Source organism: Cetorhinus maximus, chromosome 2 (assembly GCF_964194155.1).
Source record: "Cetorhinus maximus chromosome 2, sCetMax3.hap1.1, whole genome shotgun sequence".
In the NCBI taxonomy this organism is placed as follows: Eukaryota; Metazoa; Chordata; class Chondrichthyes; order Lamniformes; family Cetorhinidae; genus Cetorhinus; species Cetorhinus maximus.
In genome coordinates, this window is record NC_135880.1 from 182,749,349 (window position 1) to 182,772,478 (window position 23,130).

General features: G+C 47.0%; 1 protein-coding gene across 6 annotated transcripts in view; it reads right to left on the reverse strand.

Annotated features, from left to right (window-relative positions):
* LOC144668385 (zinc finger protein basonuclin-2-like) overlaps nucleotides 1-23,130 on the reverse strand; it is a 530,041-nt gene that overhangs the window by 164,639 nt on the left and 342,272 nt on the right. For all 6 annotated transcript variants that reach the window (XM_078530412.1, XM_078530400.1, XM_078530379.1 and 3 more), the window contains one exon: nucleotides 18,794-19,029. In XM_078530412.1, the coding sequence (XP_078386538.1) occupies nucleotides 18,794-18,940 (147 nt within the window). In that variant the 5' untranslated portion in view covers nucleotides 18,941-19,029. The remainder of the gene's footprint in view (nucleotides 1-18,793; nucleotides 19,030-23,130) is intronic.

Consider the following 23,130-nt stretch of genomic DNA (forward strand, 5'->3'; position numbering starts at 1 on the left):
TGATGAGTCAAGTCACTGGGGAGCTCAGAGATGAGTTATTAATGGTGACAGGTACGCTACCTGGGAGACAGGTTGAAAGAAAAAAAAGATTATTTATCAGCGAATAGTTAACAGCTGTACCTACTGCTAAACATTACATGCATGCCACAAACTCTAGAATTCAAACCGAGGATTATTCAAGCAATAGCAACTGCCTGTCACCAAACTGCAACATTCCACTACCAATTAGCGCAGCATGGAGGGAAGGAAGGAGAGAGGGAAGGAGGGATGGAGGGAGGTGGAGTGAAGTACAGAAATAAAATCTCACCAAGCCAGAAAGCATCATTGCTGAAATAAAATCAAAACACTGCAGATGCTGGAAAATCTCAGCAGGTCTGTGGAGAGAGAGAGAGAGAGTCCATGAGACTCTTCTTCAGTTCCAAAGAACAGTTCCGAAAAAGAGTCATACTGGACTCGAAACGTTAACTCTGTCTCTCGTTCCACTGACGCTGCCAGACCTGGTGAGTTTTGACAGCATTTTCTGTTTTTAACTTCAGTGTCATTGTTAAACTCTGCCGGAAAGGTGAAGGATGTAAACAACTTATCTGCAAGAAACAAAGAGAGACTTGCATTTCGACAGCGCCTTCCACATCCTCAGGATGCCCCAAAGTATTTCACAGCCATGAATGGAAATGAAAATGATTTGAAGTGAATCCCTTTGTGAGGGATGTTCTATTCTGGGTTCGCAGTTTATCCCTCCTACTTTTATTCAGCACATTATATTCCTTATTGGATGCACTGGTTTTAGTAATTGCATTTTGTTTCCACACAAATTTAATTAAGCGTACATGAAAGGCAACTAAATCTTGCAAAAGGGCCTCCTGTCCATGGACAATATATGGGCCCAACATAAGAAGAAAATTCCACACGATCGGGATGATTCCCAGAATCATCAAAATATTCATTGATACTGATGTTTTTGGTCGATACACATGGGTGCATGTCTGTGCGAGTGTGGGGTGAGAAAGAGTGTGGGTGGGTGTGTTTGTGTGGGTAAGAGTGAGTGTGTGCAAGAGAGAGAGTAAGAGCGTGTACATGTGTGAGAGACTGTGTATGTGTGTGTGTGTTTGTGTGTAGTGTGTGCTGAGTGTGTGCGTGTGTATATATAAATGAGAGTGTTTGTTTGTTTGTCAGTGTGCGTGGAGTGTGTGTGTACGCATAATGTTTGTAGCATGCTTGCATGTGTGCATGCACGCAATGTGTTGGGGTGTGTGTGAACATGCGCAGAGTATGTGTGCACGCACGTGTGGAGTGTGTGCAGTATGGGTGCGCGCGTTTATGTACGAACATGTGTGAGAGCATGGAATGTGCATAGTATGTTCGTGGAATGTATATGTGTATGTACATACAGTGCGTGCAGTGTAAGTGTGTGAATACAGAATATGTGTAGTGTGAGTGCACGTGTGTGGAGTGTATACATGTGTTTGTGTGCGCGGAGTGTTTGTAGTGTGTGTGCGCATGTGTGTGAATGCAGAGTGTGCGCGCATGTGCCAGAGTATGTGTGTATCTTGAGAGTGGAGGCCCTGTGCACCTCACAGTCTCTCTCTCTCTTTTCTCTTTTCTCTCTCTTCGCTCTCGCTCTCTCTCTTTTCTCTCTCCTTTTCTCTCCTTTTTTCTCTCTCGCGCTTTGTGTGTTTTTGCGTGTGCATGCCAAGTTTGTGTGTCTGTTCATGCGTATGTGTGTATGTGTGTGTGTGTGCACATCCACACATGCTAAATGTGTTGGCTGTGCATGTGCGCTCTGTGTGTGTGTGTGTGTGTGTGTGTGTGTACACGTGTGTGCAAGCACATGCAATCTGTGTAATGTATATCCTCATGGTGCTTGTGTGCAGTGTGTGTGTGGAGTGTATGTGCAGTGTGTGCGATGCGCATGTGGAGTGTGCATATGCAGGGTGCAGGTGGGGTATATGGGGTGTGTGTTTATAGTGAGTGTATGTACACATGCGTGTGACAGCTGAAGTCAAATTCTAGTGCTGTAATTTAAAATGTCTTACATGTGAGAGACCGATGAAGCAAAGGGAAATCTATTTTGTACTAAAGTTTCAGGGAGATAAGAATATTTGTAACATTTTTGAAGTATGCAGCATGCACTACAATAGGGAGATCTTACTATTTAAACTTGGCATTTGATTTATAATAGCTGATCCCCAACAGAGAGACAAACTCACAATACTGATCCATTCTTGGCTATGCAGATGATTAACTTTAGATTTCAATAGTTGGATCTTCAGAAAGGAATGAACAACATTATACAGAATGTAACGGAAGCTGGTTGGAATTAACAGACATCCATAATTCACAATCTTCAATGAAACATCAGGCATTGGTTATATCTGCCTTCATTCCCTGTGACATGTGCTGGTGGCAGGAACTCCTTACAAGAAGTAGCATGAATTAGTTTTACTGTAAAGCATGGGTTGATGCACTTGTCACTGCCAATTGTTCATTCAGTGTCACTAATTCCAGCAGATTATTTTAGGTCAATTTTACCAACATCATTTTTAAACTTGCTGATGGTGAGGCTCTTACATCTGTTAATCCAGATGTGTCAGATAGACATGCATGTCTATAGCATCTTCCACAGCACTTCACAGCCAATAAAGCACATTTTAAAGAGTAGTCACTGTTGTAGTCTAGGAAACACGGCAACAAATTTGTGCATGGTAAGATCCCACAAATAGCGATTTGATCAGGAGCAAATAATCTGTTTTCAGTTATTAGTTGATGGATAAATATTGGCCCCAGGACAAAGTGGAGAGCTTCCCTGCTCTGCTCTTGTGGATCTTTTATACCCACTTCAGAGAGCAGACTTAGTTTAGCATTTCATCCACAAGACGACACCTTTGACAGTGCGGCACTCCGTCAGTACTGCAGTGGTGTGTCAACCTGGATTGTTGTGCTCAAGCGTCTGGAATTGAGTCCTTAACTCACAACTTTTTGACTTTGAGGTGAGAATTCTATCCACTGAGTCACAGGTTGGCTGATCAGTGGGTGTCCTCCCAGGAGCCCTGGTCTACTTTGAAGGCGGAGCCATATTTGCATTGAGATAGTGGACTGTATGGCCAGTAGCCGAGCTCTCTGGTTATGGTAAATAAGGAGAAACTGTTTCCAGTGGCAGGAGGGTCAGTAACTAGAGGGGCACAGATTGAAGATAACTGGCAAAAGAACCAGCGGGAAATTAAGGAGAATTTTTTAACACAGCAAGTTATTGTGATCTGGAAGGTGCTGCCTGAAAGGGCTGTGGAAGCAAATTCAATAACTTTTGAAAGAAAATTGGATAAATAATTGAAAAAAGGGCAGTTTCAGGGTTATGGGGAAAAAGCAAGCGGGAATAGGGTTAATTGAATAGCTCTTTCAAAGCCAGCACAAGCATGATGGCGAGAACTTGGCAAATGGAATATGATGTGGGAAAATGTGAGGTTATGCACTTTGGCAGGAACAAGAGAGGAGCTGAATATTATTTAAATGGAGAAAGACTGCAGAAAGCTGCAGCACAGAGGGATTTGGGGGTCCTCGTGCATGAATCACAAAAAGCTAGCATACAAGTTCAGCAGGTAATAGGCAAATGGAATGTTGGCCTTTATTTCAAAGGGAATGGAGTATAAAAATAGGGAAGTCTTGCTAAAACTATACAAGGCACTAGTTAGACCGCACCTAGAATACTGTGAACAGTTTTGGTCCCCTTATCTAAGGAAAGATATGCTGGCATTGGAGGCAGTCCAGAGAAGGTTCACTAGGTCGATCCCGGGTATGGAGGGATTTTCTTATGAGGAGAGGTTGAGTAAATTGGGCCAGTACTCATTAGAGTTCAGAAGAATGAGAGGCGACCTTATTGAAACATATAAGATTCTTAGGGGCCTTGACAGGGTAGATGCTGAGAGGTTGTTTCCCCTTGTGGGAGAGTCTAGGACCAGAGGGCATAATCTCAGAGTAAGGGGTCGCCCATTTAAGACAGAGATGAGGAGGAATTTCTTCTCTCAGAGGGTAGTGAATCTGTGGAATTCTTTACCACAGAGGGCTGTAGAGGCTGAGTCATTAAGTATATTCAAGGCTGAGACAGACAGATTTTTAATCAGTAAGGGAATCAAGGGCTTTGGGGAAAAGGCAGGAAAGTGGAGTTGAGGATTATCAGAGCAGCCATGATCCCATTGAATGACGGAGCAGGCTCGATGGGCCGAATGGCCTACTTCTGCTCCTACGTCTTATGGTCTTATGGACTGAATAGCCTCTTACTGTGCTGTATGATTCTATGCTTCCCTGTCTGTAGCTAAGATTGAGAACTCACAGCAGAGTCCTGTACTTGGTGGCAGGAAGCTACACTGGAATATAATTACAGTCATGGATTTGTATTGTAAAAACTTTCTGGGAATAGTTTATTTTTGCTGAATAGTATTGATTCCTGGAATAATAGAACAAAATGGGAAATGTAGCTTTAATTGATTAAAATACATATCAAATATTTTGAAATGAAAAAGGAATTGACTGGGTAATGAATTGCATTTGTTCAACTGTGTGATATGAGCACAGATTTTAAACAGTTATATCCTGTGTCATGTTATGCTTTAGTTAAACAGATCACAGTGCAGAAAATCTCTTTATTAACGGCATTCCCTAAATAAGCTGTAAAACTTTAATGATCTCATATTTTTCAGTGCTGTGCTGTACTTCATTGGGTCTGGGCGGAATGTCAGAAAACAAATCAAAAATATACAGAACATTCATGCGAGATGTCAGGGGTGGAAGCTCATGGAGAACAGCAGATCACCGGGAGTGATTCGAGACCAATAAACTGATTAAAGGGCTCAGGACCCAGAGATCTGATTTCTTTCTAATACTTTGAACTTTCTTGGGATTTCACCCCAGTTTTGATCAGTTCCTGCCTTGATAGTGACCACTATTGGTTACCGTAGACTTTCACACCCTTTGATCCCAAATAACCTTTACTGATCCATATAAGGAGAGATTACGTAAATCAGGAGCCCATTCCCTGGAATATAGAAGGTTCACGGGTGATCTGATTGAGGTTTTCAGGATTTTGAAAGGAACCGATGGGCTGGATAGAGAGAAATTTCTTTTGCAGATGGAGAGAGTCTAGAATAAGGGGGAAAACCTTCACACCAGAGCATGGCCATTGAAGAGAGAAGTTAGAAACCATTTCTTCATGCAGAAGGTGGCTGAAATGTGAAACTCTGCCACAAAAAGCAGTAGATTCTAACTTAATTAATACTTTAAAATCTGAGATCAATAGATTTTTGCTAGCTAAGAGTATAAAGGGATCTGGAACTAAAGGAGGTAGATGGAGTTCAAAGACAACTCAGCCATAAAGCTCATTGAATGATAAAACATGCTTGAGGGGCTGAATGGCCTCCTCCTGTTCCTATGATCCTATGCAAGGAAGGTAGCAACATCACCACTGCAGGTTTGTGAAGAGATGGTCTGTTTGCAGAGGATGAGTTGGGTGCGGTTTGGAGGGAGAGAACAGTATCAGATTAATCAGAGAGAGAGAGAGGAGAGACTGGCAGTGTGAAGTTGTAAGGTTGGAGGGCGACTATGTCAGCATACATGAGGGAGGGGGAGTGTTAGAGGGGGCACAACGGAGTCAATGTCCATATTCATCCAGCGGATTATAATCTGATGGGGTGGATTTCCTGGAAGTTCTAGAAACCCTGTTGATTTTCACTCCATTGAAATGATCTCTGAATTTCATTGCGTTGATTTATTTGTGTGTTTGTGTGTGTGTTTTTTTTAACAAGTTGGAAGGTCTTTTCTTGAGTGATTGGGTCACGAAGGTGAACCACAGCATTTTGCCCGCTGAATGCAATAGCTATCCTACTGATGGAAGATCTGTTTTTCTCCTAACCACTTGCATGCTGACTGCCCATCAAAGTCAGGTACTATGGTGATGTCTCTTGGTATATTTACGACTGCCAGGAAACATTCGACATTGTAAAATTTAGTCAGTCTGCCTAGATCCCTCTTAATTGGGGGAATTAATGCATCTTCTTGTGTTTATCTAATTAACTGGTAACTAATATTTGAAGACTAGATTATGCCCTTTCTTTCTGATCAACGTACTTGTACAACTGCCTTCTGGTTGCCTCAGTGAATGGCTTCAGCTTCACTGTTCAATATAAGAACAGGATGAAGAAGACAGTTAATATTATTTTTAAGAAGCATGAGCAAGGCTTTATACCTAATCTCATTAACATTCAGGAGTTGACTAGGGGAGACACAAAATCTCTCAACTATCTCACCGACAAAGGTCAAACACTAACCACATCTCTCTCGAGGCCAATGCAAATGTTTTATCCCAAATACTCCGTTTTCTTTCTCAGGTCCACATGTCTAAGACTCGATGTTAAGTTGCAGTTCTGCTGGCTTTGGCCCACTATTTCCCCACCTTCTGACAACTCTGCAGCAAAACCTCGGCAGCAAGCACTCTATTCAATTACAGAGCTGGAGCTGCCAAACCGTCACACTCACAGTCACTTTCCTTCTCAGTCCACATCCCCTTCTTGCCTTTTTCAACTGGATATTCATCAAGAGTGGGGTCACTGCCTCATGTTATCCATTCCTTAGCCTGAAACCACTAAGGTTAATCACAATGGCCTACCACAGGCCCGGCACAAACCAGGGACAATCCATCTGGTTCCCCGGTCAATATTGCTTATGTTTACTGAGCTATTGTGACAGACACGCATGTGGTCATGTTGATGGTTTATGAATGAATGAAAAGATAGCTGTATTTTCCTCCATATTAGCAAGATAGTCTAGTTATTCTGTGGGTTTGCAAATGCTTAGCAGAGTCTTTAAGCAACTCTTTAAACAAAGTAGAACACATTGTGTGCTCCGGAAATGATTACTAGGTTTGATGCACATATAAAAAGAGAGAAGATTAAATTCAGCAGGAGTGAATCGACTATCACTACACACTCTGCCCAAGCCTTTTTCTAAGTAAAAATCAAAATCCTATTGGACAGAAACTGCGAGTCGCAATGGAATAATAAAAAAACCAACAACCAGGGACACGGGAAAGATACCGTCCTTCCCGGGACACGGGAGAGACACTGTCCCCCGGAGGACACGAGAGAGACACTGTCCCCCGCGGGACACGGGAGAGACACCGTCCCCCACGGGACACGGGAGAGACACCGTCCCCCGCGGGACACGGGAGAGTTACCGTCCTTCCCGGGACACGGGGGAGACACCGCCCTTCCCGAGACACGGGATAGACACCGTCATTCCCAGGACATGGGAGAGACACCGTCTTTCCCAAGACAGGGGAGACACCGTCCTTCCCGGGACACGGGAGAGACACTGTCCCCCACGGGACACGGGAGAGACACTGTCCCCCACGGGACATGGGAGAGACACTGTCCCCCACGGGACACGGGAGAGACACTGTCCCCCACGGGACACGGGGGGAGAGACACCGTCCTTCCCGAGACAGGGGAGAGACACTGTCCCCCACGGGACACGGGAGTGACCCTGTTCTTTGAGGCTGGTGTGGGAAACAGATGTAATTTGAGTGTGGGGTTTCGATAGACTGGAGAGAGTTTATCCCACAATGCAAGACCTAACCTGGAGGTTTTGACAGCGGTTACCACATGTGGAAACTGTATTTCATAATGCAGCTTAGATATTGGTTATCTTGAGGCAAAGGATCACTACAATTAAAATAAATACTGAGAATTAATACACTGAAAGTTTGAGTTGATTAAAGGAAAGTTCACTGGGATAAAGTGATCTCTTAAATTGCTATAATCGAGGATGATGTTTACATAAGGGGCTATTATGAACTGTGTGTGGCCTTGGGCCTAGAGCTGCCGACAACAATCATCACCACATTCTTATAAGTGACTAGAAAGGTGCAATTTAACATAGAAAGTTCTCTTCACAATAGACTTTGGAATGGGTCCAGAATCAAAATCATCTGCAATGATATAGATTTCAGATTAATTCTACTCCCTCATTATGAAGTGAACTCCCTGAATCTTCAATTCTTGAGATTATAGCTGTGCCCGGGACATCGTAACAGGGCCCAGGGCAATATAGCAGGGCCCGGGGCTAACACAGCAGGACGGGGGCAATGTAGGAGGGCCTGGAACAATGTAGCAGAACCCGGGGACAATGTAGCAGGGCCCAGCGACAACGTAGCAGGGCCCAGCGACAACGTAGCAGGGCCCTGGGACAATGTATCAGGGCCCAGGGACAATGTAGCAGGGCCTAGGGACAATGTAGCAGGGCCCAGGGGCAATGTAGCAGAGCCGGGGGAAATGTAGCAAGGCCCAGGGACAATGTAGCAGGGCCCAGCGACAATGTAGCAGAGCCGGGGACAACGTAGCAGGGCCCGGGGACAACGTAGCAGGGCCCGGGGACAACGTAGCAGGGCCCGGGGACAACGTAGCAGGGCCCGGGGACAACGTAGCAGGGCCCGGGGACAACGTAGCAGGGCCCGGGGACAACGTAGCAGGGCCCGGGGACAACGTAGCAGGGCCCGGGGACAACGTAGCAGGGCCCGGGGACAACGTAGCAGGGCCCGGGGACAACGTAGCAGGGCCCGGGGACAACGTAGCAGGGCCCGGGGACAACGTAGCAGGGCCCGGGGACAACGTAGCAGGGCCCGGGGACAACGTAGCAGGGCCCGGGGACAACGTAGCAGGGCCCGGGGACAACGTAGCAGGGCCGGGGGACAACGTAGCAGGGCCCGGGGACAACGTAGCAGGGCCCGGGGACAACGTAGCAGGGCCCGGGGACAACGTAGCAGGGCCCGGGGACAACGTAGCAGGGCCCGGGGACAACGTAGCAGGGCCCGGGGACAACGTAGCAGGGCCCGGGGACAATGTAGCAGGGCCCGGGGACAATGTAGCAGGGCCCGGGGACAATGTAGCAGGGCCCGGGGACAATGTAGCAGGGCCCGGGGACAATGTAGCAGAGTCGGGGGAAATGTAGCAAGGCCCAGGGACAATGTAGCAGGGCCCAGCGACAATGTAGCAGAGCCGGGAACAATGTAGCAGAGCCGGGAACAATGTAGCAGAGCCAGGGACAATGTAGCAGAGCCCGGGGACAATGTAGCAGAGCCCGGGGGACAATGTAGCAGAGCCCGGGGGACAATGTAGCAGAGCCCAGGGGACAATGTAGCAGGGCCCAGGGACAATGTAGCAGAGCCCAGGGGACAATGTAGCAGAGCCGGGGGCAAAGTAGCAGAGCCGCGGGCAATGTAACAGCGCACAGGACACTAGAACTGTGCTCGGGACACTCGAATTGTGCCTGGGACATTGAAACAGTGCACTGGGCATTTGCTTTTTATTACAAACTATGGATTTAAAGAAAGATGCATTCTCTATTCATTAGCTTCTGATGTGTTCGCTTTTTAATACCAAGATCAGAGTTTATTTCTGGACCTGTATATTTCATAATTATGCAACACTACTTTTTTATTTCTCTTGCCACTGAGCCAGAGATGACAGAATCAGGTGAAAATAAGCTACTCAGCACAGATCTAACATTTTTGACACTGGTATCAACTTTGCTTTTTTTTTTGCTCATGGGAACTTTATGGTGGATAAAAGAATAGCTCCCAGAACCAAATAGCATGATTTAGGAAAAGGACTCCAGATTCATTTCACAGGACCCCGGCTCTGCTACATTGTCCCCAGCTCTGCACATTGTTCCTGGGTCCTGCTTCATTGTCCCCAGCTCTGCTATATTGTCCTTGGGCCCTGTTACATTGTCCTTGGGCTCTGCTACATTGTCCCTGGGCCCTGCTACATTGTCCCTGGGCCCTGCTACATTGTCCCCGGGTCCTGCTACATTGTCCCTGGGCCCCGGGTCCTGCTACATTATCCCCGGGCCCTGCTACATTGTCTCGGGCCCTGCTACATTGTCCCCGGGTCCTGCTACATTGTCCCCGGCCCTGCTACATTGTCCCCGGGCCCTGCTACATTGTCCCCGGGCCCTGCTGCATTGTCCCCGGGCCCTGCTGCATTGTCCCCGGGCCCTGCTGCATTGTCCCCGGGTCCTGCTATATTGTCCCCGGTCCTGCTACATTGTCCCCGGCTCTGCTACATTGTCCCCGGGTCCTGCTACATTGTCCCCGGCTCTGCTACATTGTCCCTGGGTCCTGCTACATTATCCCCGGGCCCTGCTACATTGTCTCAGGCCCTGCTGCACTGCTCCAGGAACTAGCAAAGATTATCCATATCATACAGAGAATGTTCTGGCCAGGAAGGTGCAGACGACACACAGACATAAGTGAGTTAGATAGACAATAATGGACTATGAGGAGTGAGACACGAGTGAATATTTAACACCCAAAAGTTTGATAGCATGAACAATGAACAGCTGATTCTGACACCAGTGGATAGTGAATAGGGGCTGCTCTCACATGAGGCATGCCCCACCCCCCCAAGGCTTGGTATGCTTGTTTAATATGCTTGTCTGAAATCCATCTCTCCATTACTTAAGCAGAGGTTTAACCCATTTATTTTAAATGTCTCTGTAAAGGAGGAAGTGGGAGAAAATGGATGTTCTTAATCCGAAATAATTTCATTATCTCCTGAAAGGTGAGAAAACGTATAACGACTTTCCCTTCAAACTTTGTAGCAACAAAATTCTGTAATTTATTTAAATGACCAGGTAACTGTGCCATGGGAGCAACTGAACTACAGCGTATACAAAAAGACTCAAATTTAACATTGATCATGAATTTCTGTCACCGTTAAACTGAACGTTTTTCACCTAGAAGGTGAGGCTCCTCTGATCACTAATGTTAATAAGAGAGCAGATGTGAATGGAAATCTGCTCTCATGGCTTCCTCACTCTGCCTGCACCCGCACAATCCTCACTCCGCCTGCACCCACACAATCCTCACTCCGCCTGCACCCGCACAATCCTCACTCCGCCTGCACCCGTACAATCCTCACTCCGCCTGCACCCGCACAATCCTCACTCCGCCTGCACCCGTACAATCCTCGCTCCGCCTGCACCCGCACAATCCTCGCTCCGCCTGCACCCGTACAATCCTCGCTCCGCCTGCACCCGCACAATCCTCACTCCGCCTGCACCCACACAATCCTCACTCACCCTGCACCCACACAATCCTCACTCCGCCTGCACCCGTACAATCCTCGCTCCGCCTGCACCCGCACAATCCTCACTCCGCCTGCACCCGCACAATCCTCACTCCGCCTGCACCCGCACAATCCTCACTCCGCCTGCACCCGCACAATCCTCACTCCGCCTGCACCCGCACAATCCTCACTCCGCCTGCACCCGTACAATCCTCACTCCGCCTGCACCCGTACAATCCTCACTCCACCTGCACCCACACAATCCTCACTCCGCCGGCACCCGTACAATCCTCACTCCGCCTGCACCCGCACAATCCTCACTCCGCCTGCACCCGTACAATCCTCACTCCGCCTGCACCCACACAATCCTCACTCCGCCTGCACCCGTACAATCCTCACTCCACCTGCACCCACACAATCCTCACTCCACCTGCACCCGCACAATCCTCACTCCACCTGCACCCGCACAATCCTCACTCCGCCTGCACCCGTACAATCCTCACTCCACCTGCACCCACACAATCCTCACTCCACCTGCACCCGCACAATCCTCACTCCGCCTGCACCCGTACAATCCTCACTCCGCCTGCATCCGTACAATCCTCACTCCGCCTGCACCCGTACAATCCTCACTCCGCCTGTACCCGTACAATCCTCACTCCACGTGTACCCACACAATCTTCACTCCACCTGCACCAATACAATCCTCACTCCGCCTGTACCCACACAATCCTCACTCCGCCTGTGCCCACACAATCCTCACTCCGCCTGTGCCCACACAATCCTCACTCCGCCTGTGCCCACACAATCCTCACTCCGCCTGTGCCCACACAATCCTCACTCCGCCTGTGCCCACACAATCCTCACTCCGCCTGTGCCCACACAATCCTCACTCCGCCTTTACCCATATAATCCTCGCACCACATGTACCCATATAATCCTCACTCCACATGTACCCATATAATCCTCACTCCACCTTTACCTGTTCAAACCTCAATCCACATCTGTACCTGTACAATTCCTCACCTCACCTGAACCTGGATTCGATCGAGTGGTAAAAGTAAGGAATGTTTTACTGAAGGCAACAAAACTCAAATATTACCATGGATGCCTACATCGTGACAATTTTCAGCCAACCTTAATCAGGAATCCAACATAATAATATCGAAGATAAAAGCAAAAAACTGCAGATGCTGGAAATCCAAAACAAAATCAAAAATAAAAATACCTGGAAAAACTCAGCAGGTCTGACAGCATCTGCGGAGAGGAACACAGTTAACGTTTCGAGTCCGTATGACTCTTCAACAGAACTAAGGTAAAATAGAAAAGAGGTGAAACATAAGCTGGTTTAAGGGGGGGTGGGACAGGTAGAGCTGGATAGAGGGCCAGTGATAGGTGGAGATTGCCAATAGATGCCATAGGCAAAAGGACAAAGAGGTGTTGACGGTGGTGATATTATTTAAGGAATGTGCTAATAGGTGACATGAAGGGTTGAAAGCAGGATGAGCAAGGTACAGATAGCCCTAGTGGGGGTGGGGTGGGGGGTAGGGATCGAAATAGGCTAAAAGGTAGCGATAAAACAATGGATGGAAATACATTTTAAAATAATGGAAATAGGTGGGAAAAGAAAAATCTATATAAATTATTGGAAAAAAGAGGGATCGGAGAGGGGGTGGGGATGGAGGAGAGAGTTCATGATCTAAAATTGTTGAACTCAATATTCAGTCCGGACGGCTGTAAAGTGCCTAGTCAGAAGATGAGGTGCTGTTCCTCCAGTTTGCATTGAGCTTCACTGGAACATTGCAGCAAGCCAAGGACGGACATGTGGGCATGAGAGCAGGGTGGAGTGTTGAAATGGCAAGCGACAGGGAGGTCTGGGTCATGCTTGCGGACAGACCGAAGGTGTTCTGCAAAGTGGTCACCCAGTCTGCGTTTGGTCTCTCCAATGTAGAGCAAAGCGCATTGGGAGCAGCGAATGCAGTAGACTAAATTGAGGGAAGTGCAAGTGAAATGCTGCTTCACTTGAAAGGAGTGTTTGGGCTCTTGGACGGTGAGGAGAGGGGAAGTAAAGGGGCAGGTGTTGCAACTTCTGCGGTTGCATGGGAAGGTGCCGTGGGAGGGGGTTGAGGTGTAGGGGGTGATGGAGGAGTGGACCAGGGTGTCCCGGAGGGAACGATCCCTGCGGAATGCCGCTGGGGGGGTGAAGGGAAGATGTGTTTGGCGGTGGCATCATGCTGGAGTTGGCAGAATTGGCAGAGGATGATCCTTTGAACGCGGAGGCTGGTGGGGTGATAAGTGAGAACAAGGGGGACCCTATCCTGGTTCCGGGAGGGAGAGGAAGGTGTGAGGGCGGATGCGCAGGAGATGGGCCCGACACGGTTGAGAGCCCTGTCAACCACCATAATAATATCGAATATTGCCTAACCTAACTCAATATCTTAATATAATTAACAAATCGTTCCTAACAGATTCTGTCTTTTTCAATGAAGTAGTGATTTTTAAACACAATCAGATGGAAAGAATTTAAAACTAGAGGATAATCATCCACAAGGTACATTTAGTTCACGAGGCAGTGATAAAGTGCATACAGGACCCGTTGATGCTATAGCCAACTGCAAAATATAATTCCTTCATGATATTGGAGACATGGATTTTTTTTTAAATCAAATTAAATCTTAATTTTCACACGGCTCTTCACATTTCTCCTGTTTGATTCGCTATTTCACTCGATCAGGCTCTGAGACAGAACATGATGAATGAGAGGTTTTATGAGATGATTGTGTTTTGGGCTGTCCCTTTAATTCAAGGTAAAATGGAGGAGTGAAGAGGGTCATGTGATCTGCTTTGAATCCTGCCTAACAACAAGCCTGAGTGGCTAGGTTACCATGGGCACGAGGAGCCTAGGTTGAGACATCCTGGGAGCAAGGTGCTAAATGTCCACTCCACCTTGGCTTTCTGATTAAGGTTGGCTGAAAACATCCATGGTAATATTTGAGTTTTGCTGCCTTCAGTAAAACATTCCTTACTTTTGCCACTCGATTGAATCCAGATTCAGATGAAGTGAGGATTGCACAGGTACCGTGGAGTGAGGATTGCACGGGTACAGGTGGGAGTGAGGATTGCACGGGTACAGGTGGGGGTGAGGATTGCACGGGTACAGGTGGGAGTGAGGATTGCACGGGTACAGGTGGGGGTGAGGATTGCACGGGTACAGGTGGGGGGTGAGGATTGCACGGGTACAGGTGGGGGTGAGGATTGCACGGGTACAGGTGGGGGTGAGGATTGCACGGGTACAGGTGGGGGTGAGGATTGCACGGGTACAGGTGGGGGTGAGGATTGCACGGGTACAGGTGGGGGTGAGGATTGCACGGGTACAGGTGGGGGTGAGGATTGCACGGGTACAGGTGGGGGTGAGGATTGCACGGGTACAGGTGGGGGTGAGGATTGCACGGGTACAGGTGCGGGTGAGGACTGCACGGGTCCAGGTGGGGGTGAGGATTGCACGGGTACAGGTGGGGGTGAGGATTGCACGGGTACAGGTGGGGGTGAGGATTGCACGGGTACAGGTGCGGGTGAGGACTGCACGGGTCCAGGTGGGGGTGAGGATTGCACGGGTACAGGTGGGGGTGAGGATTGCATGGGTACAGGTGGGGGTGAGGATTGCACAGGTACCATGGAGTGAGGATTGCACGGGTCCAGGTGGGGGTGAGAATTGCACGGGTACAGGTGGGGATGAGGACTGCACGGGTACAGGTGGGGGTGAGAATTGCACGGGTACAGGTGGGGGTGAGGATTGCACGGGTACAGGTGGGGGTGAGGATTGCACGGGTACAGGTGGGGGTGAGGATTGCACGGGTACAGGTGGGGGTGAGGATTGCACGGGTACAGGTGGGGGTGAGGATTGCACAGGTACAGGTGGGGGTGAGAATTGCACGAGTACAGGTGGGGGTGAGGATTGCACGGGTACAGGTGGGGGTGAGGATTGCACGGGTCCAGGTGGGGGTGAGAATTGCACGGGTACAGGTGGGGGTGAGGATTGCACGGGTACAGGTGGGGGTGAGGATTGCATGTGTCCAGGTGGGAGTGAGGATTGCACGGGTACAGGTGGGAGTGAGGATTGCACGGGTACAGGTGGGGGTGAGGATTGCACGGGTACAGGTGGGGGTGAGGATTGCACAGGTACAGATGGGGGTGAGGATTGCACAGGTACAGGTGAGGATGAGGATTGCACGGGTACAGGTGGGGGTGAGGATTGCACGGGTACAGGTGGGGGTGAGGATTGCACGGGTACAGGTGGGGGTGAGGATTGCACGGGTACAGGTGAGGGTGAGGATTGCACGGTTACAGGTGGAGTAAGGATAGGCAGGAGCAGCTGGGTTGACTGTGGACAGACCTTCAGTCTCTGAGTCTTTGGGCAAAAAGAGAGAGAGAGAGAGGTCTGTCAGAAACAAAAGACTGCAGCTGGTGTGGTCAGCAGAGAGAAGAAGGCTGTAAGCCCTCTACAAGCTACCAGGCTTAAACCGGGAGGGAAGATGGTCTCTAGTTGAAGGGACGCATCCCATGGCAATCTTAAGACTCTGGAAGATTTGTCCTGGTGAGACTGGGAGGAGAAATCATCGGAGTGGGCGTTATGCTGCTAGTCGGTTTGGAAATCCTCTGAAAACTGAGGGAAGTGCCTTTTGACAGTCACTCGAGGTTACAACTCGGCAAAACGGGGAGACATGAACCCACTGAAGCTGGGAGTAGCTATGGACCGTTTCCTATAAAAATTCAAATATCATTTTTAAAAATTATCAGTCTCCATGGGAATCATAACACAGAGAGTGATACTATTGTTCATCAGATCTCTGATATCCTGACACATAATCACAAGCCTATTGACCCCTGGTCAAAACAGACATGCATCACAATGGTGTGACGCTAAAATATATTCGGACCAGTAAGTGTAATTTGGGTGTGAAGGTCTGAACTGACTCAGAGGTGAGTCTACCTCAGGGCTGAACCTCAATGCTTTGTTGCAGTGTGAGGTTAAACCAGCTTTCAGGTTACACTTACACCAAGGATATGAAGCAAGAACTGTTGTAGTATGTAATTAACTCTTAATATACAGAACCCAGAGTAATCTGGCCACTTGAGATTAGGTCCATGAAGTCCCATGGAAAGAGCGAGATGCAGTTTAGCATGCTTCCAAGATGGTCAAATCAAGGGGAGTTAAAATGTAAATCTATCAAGCTGATTGTCATGAATTGGAAGGTTTTCTGAAATATGTTCTCAAAGTGAAAATTGACATATGAAAGCTGCCATTTTAAAACTCATCGTGATTGCAATGGTTTCCTGTGGACTTGTATTTCTTCCACCATCTTGGAAGCTCCTTGCTGGCCCCATGTATTTCCATGCAGACATCAAAAAAAAAACCATGATGTTCCTGACAGTGCTGTGACTTTGGCAGAGATCCGCTGTAGTTCACTCCATACACACTATCACACTTTCCAATTCGATTCTGGCTTCCATTCAATGATGTGACTCAGCAGGTAAATTCACATTATTGTCTAAAACCAATAATAAAGAAACACAAAACAGGAAGCAGGAAGACATAATGTTGTAGAAAGAAAACTCATGCAGAGTGTTGGTTATTGGAGAAATACAGTAACAGACAGAACTGAAAATGAAAAAACAAAAACAGAATTACCTGGAAAAACTCAGCAGGTCTGGCAGCATCGGCGGAGAAGAAAAGAGTTGACGTTTCGAGTCCTCATGACCCTTCAACAGAACTGAGTAATATTAGGAGAGGGGTGTAATATAAGCTGGTTTAAGGTGGGGGTGGGGGGAGAGAAGTGGTGGGAGGGAGGTGTGGTTGTAGGGACAAGCAAGCAGTGATAGGAGCAGATACTCAAAAGATGTCACAGACAAAGGAACAAAGAGGTGTTGAAGGTGGTGATATTATCTAAATGAATGTGCTAATTAAGAATGGATGGCAGGACACTCAAGGTACAGCTCTAGCGGGGGTGGGGTGGAAAGACTAACAGGGTATAAAAGGTATAGATTTAAAAATAATGGAAATAGGTGAGAAAAGAAAAATCTATATAAATTATTGGAAAAAAACAAAAGGGAGGGGGAAGAAACGGAAAGGGAGTGGGGATGGAGGAGGGAGTTCAAGATCTAAAGTTGTTCAATTCAATATTCAGTCCGGAAGGCTGTAAAGTGCCGAGGCGGAAGATGAGGTGCTGTTCCTCCAGTTTGCGTTGGGCTTCACTGGAACAATGCAGCAAGCCAAGGACAGACATGTGGGCAAGACAGCAGGGTGGAGTGTTAAAATGGCAAGCGACAGGGAGGTTTGGGTCTTTCTTGCGGACAGACCGCAGGTGTTCTGCAAAGTGGTCGCCCAGTTTACGTTTGGTCTCTCCAATGTAGAGGAGACCGCATTGGGAGCAACGAATGCAGTAGACTAAGTTAGGGGAAATGCAAATGAAATGCTGCTTCACTTGAAAGGAACGTTTGGGCCCTTGGACGGTGAGGAGAGAGGAAACTGAAAACGAGTTCGACTGGACACAGCATCAGGTAGTATCCCGAGTTTTATTATTCACCAGCAAGATTCACTCACAACCAATGCAGATTTACCAAACTAAAACGTACTTGATGAGCCATAAATCACCAATGAATGGCTACATAGAATATAGTAGGAGTGAAAGTCATTTCTAATCACTGTCATCTAATTCTCCTGAAAACCTTTCAAAAAGGACTTGAGTTTTCACTAACTGTATTAAATCTTCGGACAAGATTTGTTCATTTTTCCATCGGGCCAGGGCAATGTGTCGGTGAGTTTCTAGAAATACAGAAACCTGCCACGAATTTAGAAATTATGGCCTCAAAAATCTAGAGAATGTCACATCTCAGGCCCTGCCAAAAGATTGCTGGATCCTTTCATTAGCCTGGCATTGGCTAACAGACAGGTCCCAGGCCCACACCACTGTTTGAGCTGGAAAGTTCAGTGGAGACAGAGCAGTTGGGGAGTAAATCAAAATCCTCCCAAAAGAGAATGTTAACCCCCTCCCCAACAGATCCCTTGATAAAGGGACTGCCCAAGAAAAGATACTTCCATTTTAAAAATTTTGATTGTGTCTTTGGAGTTCCAACCTTGATCCCTGCCTAGAACACAGATGATCTCCACCTGATCCCCTCAGTTGGTTGGGATCCCCAGGCATGTCTACTTTGATTGTATGTTGGGCACCATTAAAGACCTGCAACATGATGAGGCTCTCCTGACCTCGCTCCCTGTTTATGTTGATTGTTTTGCAAGGGACTGAAAGCCCATTCCTAGTTGGGATTCAGGGTATGTGGATCCCAGCCCAGCTAATAGCAACTCTTGAGACATTCGCACCAAGCAGCAGCATGAAAAGCAGCCACAAATTAGCTGCAATATGGCAAACAAGTTATGCATATTATTAAAGATACTTCTCTTCAACCTTCAAGGCAACGACCCCCAGTTGTTGGCTGTGACAGAATGAGCTGTGAGCACTAAAGATGTGAGCTTACATCTTTGCTTTGAAGGGACACTTCTCAGTCTATAATACTACTTCAGAACTGAGGCTGGTAACCAGGTGTCAGAAGAAGGGTGGCCATCCTCACCAGGCTAAGAGGTGCTCGGAGTGACCTTCTTTTCCACACTTCATGCTAGTTCCTACCTGAAGGATGTATCCGCGGACATAGTCTCGGAGAGTCCAGCCCAGGCCATGCAGGATCTGAAGCACCTCCTCCTGTTTCAGCACACTAAAGAGGCGGTCGAGAAGGATTTTGAGGCGCACAGGAACAGCCTGTGTCCCGTACAACATCAGGCTGCTGATGTCAAACACCACATTGGATTGGACGATCTCCACCTGAGTTGGATGGTAGAGGTGTTGGGTGCTGAGCTTGTCCAATGCTGGGGAAAAGAAACAGCAAATTACATATTTGTTTTGAAATAAAGAATCATTATACAGCACAAAAGGAGGCCATGTGCCTGTGCTGGCTCTCTTAAAATGCAACCAAGTAGAATTATATAGAAGGTTAGAGAAACAGGCCAGGAAGAATTTCATTGCACAAAGGAGAGTGGAAATTTGAAACTCTCTCCCACAAAAAACTGTTGAGGCTAGAGGTCAATTGAAAATTTCAAAACTGAGGTTGACATATTTTTGTTGGGTAAAGGGGATTAAGGCTCACAGAACCTGATTGGGCTGACCCAAGGCGGGTAAATGGAATTAAATTTATGGATAAGCCATGATCTAACTGAATGGAGGAACAGGCTCAAGGGGCTGAATGGCCTCCTGTTCCTATGCTCAATTTAATAAATAAATGTCATTCTGTGAACAATGAATTTGTTTCAGTGACATTGGGTCAATTCCTTTCTCCAAGGAGAAATGAAGGCCCATTCCTAGCACCACAACTGACAAATATCAGCCCAAAGTGAATCAACCTCTTTATACATTTTTAATATATTTTCCTCACTCCCTACTTCTTGCTCTGCTATTATCAAGCCATACCCTAGCAGCTAACCTGCTGTTTCACACCTACCACTGACTCTACAGCTACCCATTCAGTCTGGACAGACCACTGAGAATGTGGAACTTGCTACCACAGGGGCTGGTCGAGGCAAACAGAGCGCACACACCGGAATACAGCAGGGGGATGGCACTGACCGGGTTGCTCTACAGAGAGCTGGCATGGACTTAATGTGCCAGGTGGCCTCCTTCTGTGCCATAATGACTCTATAGCTAGAAATATTTGGAGGTGGCTAGCGTTCCCACTGCCAGGCCTGAAAGCTTGTGGTGGGGGACAACACACGTTGCGATACTCCGCTTTAGTGGTCAACAACTGGACTGGGGCTACATTTTTGTCAGCCCAATCAGACTGGGGCTGTACCTGCAGGATGAGGGATGCATCAATGGCGTGTAACCTCAAGGTAAGCTTATGAGGGTTCTTGGGGTGCCAGGGCATGCCCCTGTGATGGGGATGGGGAGGTCACTCAAGGCAGGTGGTGCCGATGCCACAGGGGCAGCCATTGTAACGGGGGAGGAGCCCTCAATGGACCAAATAATGCCCAAAAAACATATCCCCCTGCACCACCACCCCCACCCCGAGCCCACTGAGAGACCACCAGGGTTCACCATGCGGTCTCTCATGTGGTAGACACCCTCCGCCCGCCAGCCCCCCCATTGGCATTTTGACCGTCTTCCCACCTCCCTGTCTGTGCATAGCAGCCCTGGGAAATTCAGGACTATGACTCTATGGCCGGAATTTTCCAGCCTCCCCACCACCCCACCCCACTACCACCAGTGGGTTCCCCCGCAGCGGGACTGGCGAGTCACTGAAATCTCCGCTCAAATTGGCAGGAGTGGAAGATCCCACCAGCGTGAGGGACTGGAAAATTCTGGCCTATCTGCCAATATTCTCACAGGTAAACATGAGCTGTAACCCACTTGCATTTGAATCAATCTCTTGAAATTGCTACATTCTCTCTCTCTCTGTCATAGGCTCTTTCAGTCATCTCAATAACAACAACAATAACATAATAAAACATGCCAAAATGCTTCATAGGGACCTTTGCAAACAAAATTTGACACTGAGCCACATTAGGACATTGGGGTAGCTGAAGCAGGGAGGTTTTGAGATGGTCTTTAGGAGAAGAGAGATGTAGCGAGGTGGAGAGGTTTAAGTAGCAAATTCGGAACTTCCTTTCAGAGCACACTGCTCTCTTAAGTGGATGTTAAAGATCCCACAGCACTATTTTGAAGAAGAACAGGGGAGATCTCCCCAGTGTCCTGGCCAATATTTACTAAGATGGGCCAAATGGCCTCCATCTGCACTGTAACAATTCTGTGATTCTGTCTGTGATTCTGTGATACCCCCTCAACTAACATCACAAAAGCAGATTATCTGGTCACTATCACATTGCTTTTTGTAGGAGCTTGCTGTGTGGAAATTGGCCGCTGTGTTTCCTACACAACAACAGAGACCATACTTCAAAATTATTACTTCATCGATTGCAAACTGCTGAGGTTGTGAAAGACACTAGAAAAATGCAAGTCTTCCTTTCTTGTGAATAAAATGAATCGGTTGTAATAAATTAACTACCACAATTTCATTAAGCTGATGATTATTACAGCACTGTTAATGAACTGTTTATTGAATTTGATATCCTGTTTATACAGAAACCATGTACATATATATTGCAGTACAACATAAAGGATATATAGATACCCAAAATGGTGCAAAAAAGATTTGCATGAACGATAACAGAACTGCGAGCTTATAACTATCAGCACAGACTGAACAGGCTGGGGCTCCTTTCTCTACAAAAAAAGAGCTGATAGAGGGGGTGACCTGATGGAGGGGGTGACCTGATAGAGGTCTTTCAGATTATGAAAGGGTTCAATAGGAAAAGATGTTTCCACTTGTGTGGAGTCCACAATTAGAGACTATAAATATAAGATAGTCACTAATAAATCAAATAAGGAATTCAGGAAACCTCTTTACCCAGTGAGCGGCAAGAATGTGGAACTCATTATTATGGGGAGCGGTTGACGTGAATAGTATAGATACATTTATGGGGAAGGTAGATAAACATGAGGGAAAAAGGAATAGAAGGACATGATGGAATGAGATGAATTAGAGTGGGAAGAGTCTGGGAAGGAGCACAAACACAAAACAGACCAGTCAAGCCAAATGGCTGGTTTCAGTGTTGTAAGCTGGATTTAAGTGCTGTCTTGAATCATTGCTCTCATATTCAAACTTCAATCGTTCACTAGAAGAGCCTCTCTGCTAGTGTGAATAACATTTTCATAATCAGTAGATCCAGCCAATAGAAAAGGCAGGAGCAAGGGCTATAAATATTAGCAGTGTGACAGTGAGGTCCAATGCAAACAGAGAGTGTGATCCTTATCATTGATATGCCAAACGAGGTTTGGCTGAAAATCAAAAGAATGGACTCAGGAAATTAGTTTGAGTAAAAGCAATTTCAGATTGTATACAACTCTAAATGAACAAGCGCGAGGGTAAAGTCTACATCACTAAACAGCACGTCTGCCCACCGCCTGCTGCTATAAAGGGCTGGAATTCTATTCTATCCATTTACAGTAGCACAAGGGCACATTGAAGAAAATGTAATCACCTCACTTGACAATCACATGAGCAGGAGTGTGGGTTCCCAACTCTAATGAGTTGAAATTAGCACCACACAGGACAGTGAGTCACAATAAAGCAACATATAATGAAGATCAAGGTCTTGCATCACTGCTAAAGGAAAAATATTACTTTTTCCAGAGTACAAAAATATGCATATTCTGCTTTAGATATCAAAAGTTACAACTTGGCAGAACTTTGGAAAATATCTGTTCCCTATTTTGAAAAACCAATTGCTTCATCAATGACCTTCCTCTATCATAAGATCAGAAATGGGCATATTCACTGATGATTGCACAATCGTGAGTACTGTTGTGATGGTGTTGGTTGAAGAACATGTCTGTTAAAGAAGTCTTCATAGTCTTCTGTATGGTAACAGCAAGTCTTTATTAACTACTTGTAACTATAGACAACTATACAGTAAAGGCTGCAGGTAAAGAGCTATCTCCACCCTTGGTCTGAACATGTCTCTGGACAACATCACACTGACCCTAGGTCTAGGTCATGTGCCTTCATACATCACCATGTGGGCGGTACTGTACTCAGTCCCACATTAACGCTGTATGTACCAGACCCAATACTACAAGTACCATTCACATTAAGCAAGACCTGGACAACATTCAGGCTTGGACTGACAAGTGGCAAGCAACATTTGCACCACACAAGTGCCAGGCAATGACTACCTCCAACAAGAGAATATCTAACCATCTCCCCTTGACATTCAATGGCATTACCATTGCTGAATCCCCCACTATCAACATCCTGGGGGTTGCCATTGACCAGGAACTGAACTGGACTAGCCATATAAATATTGTGGCTACAAGAGCAGGTCAGAGGCTGGGAGTTCTGCAGGGAGTAACTCACT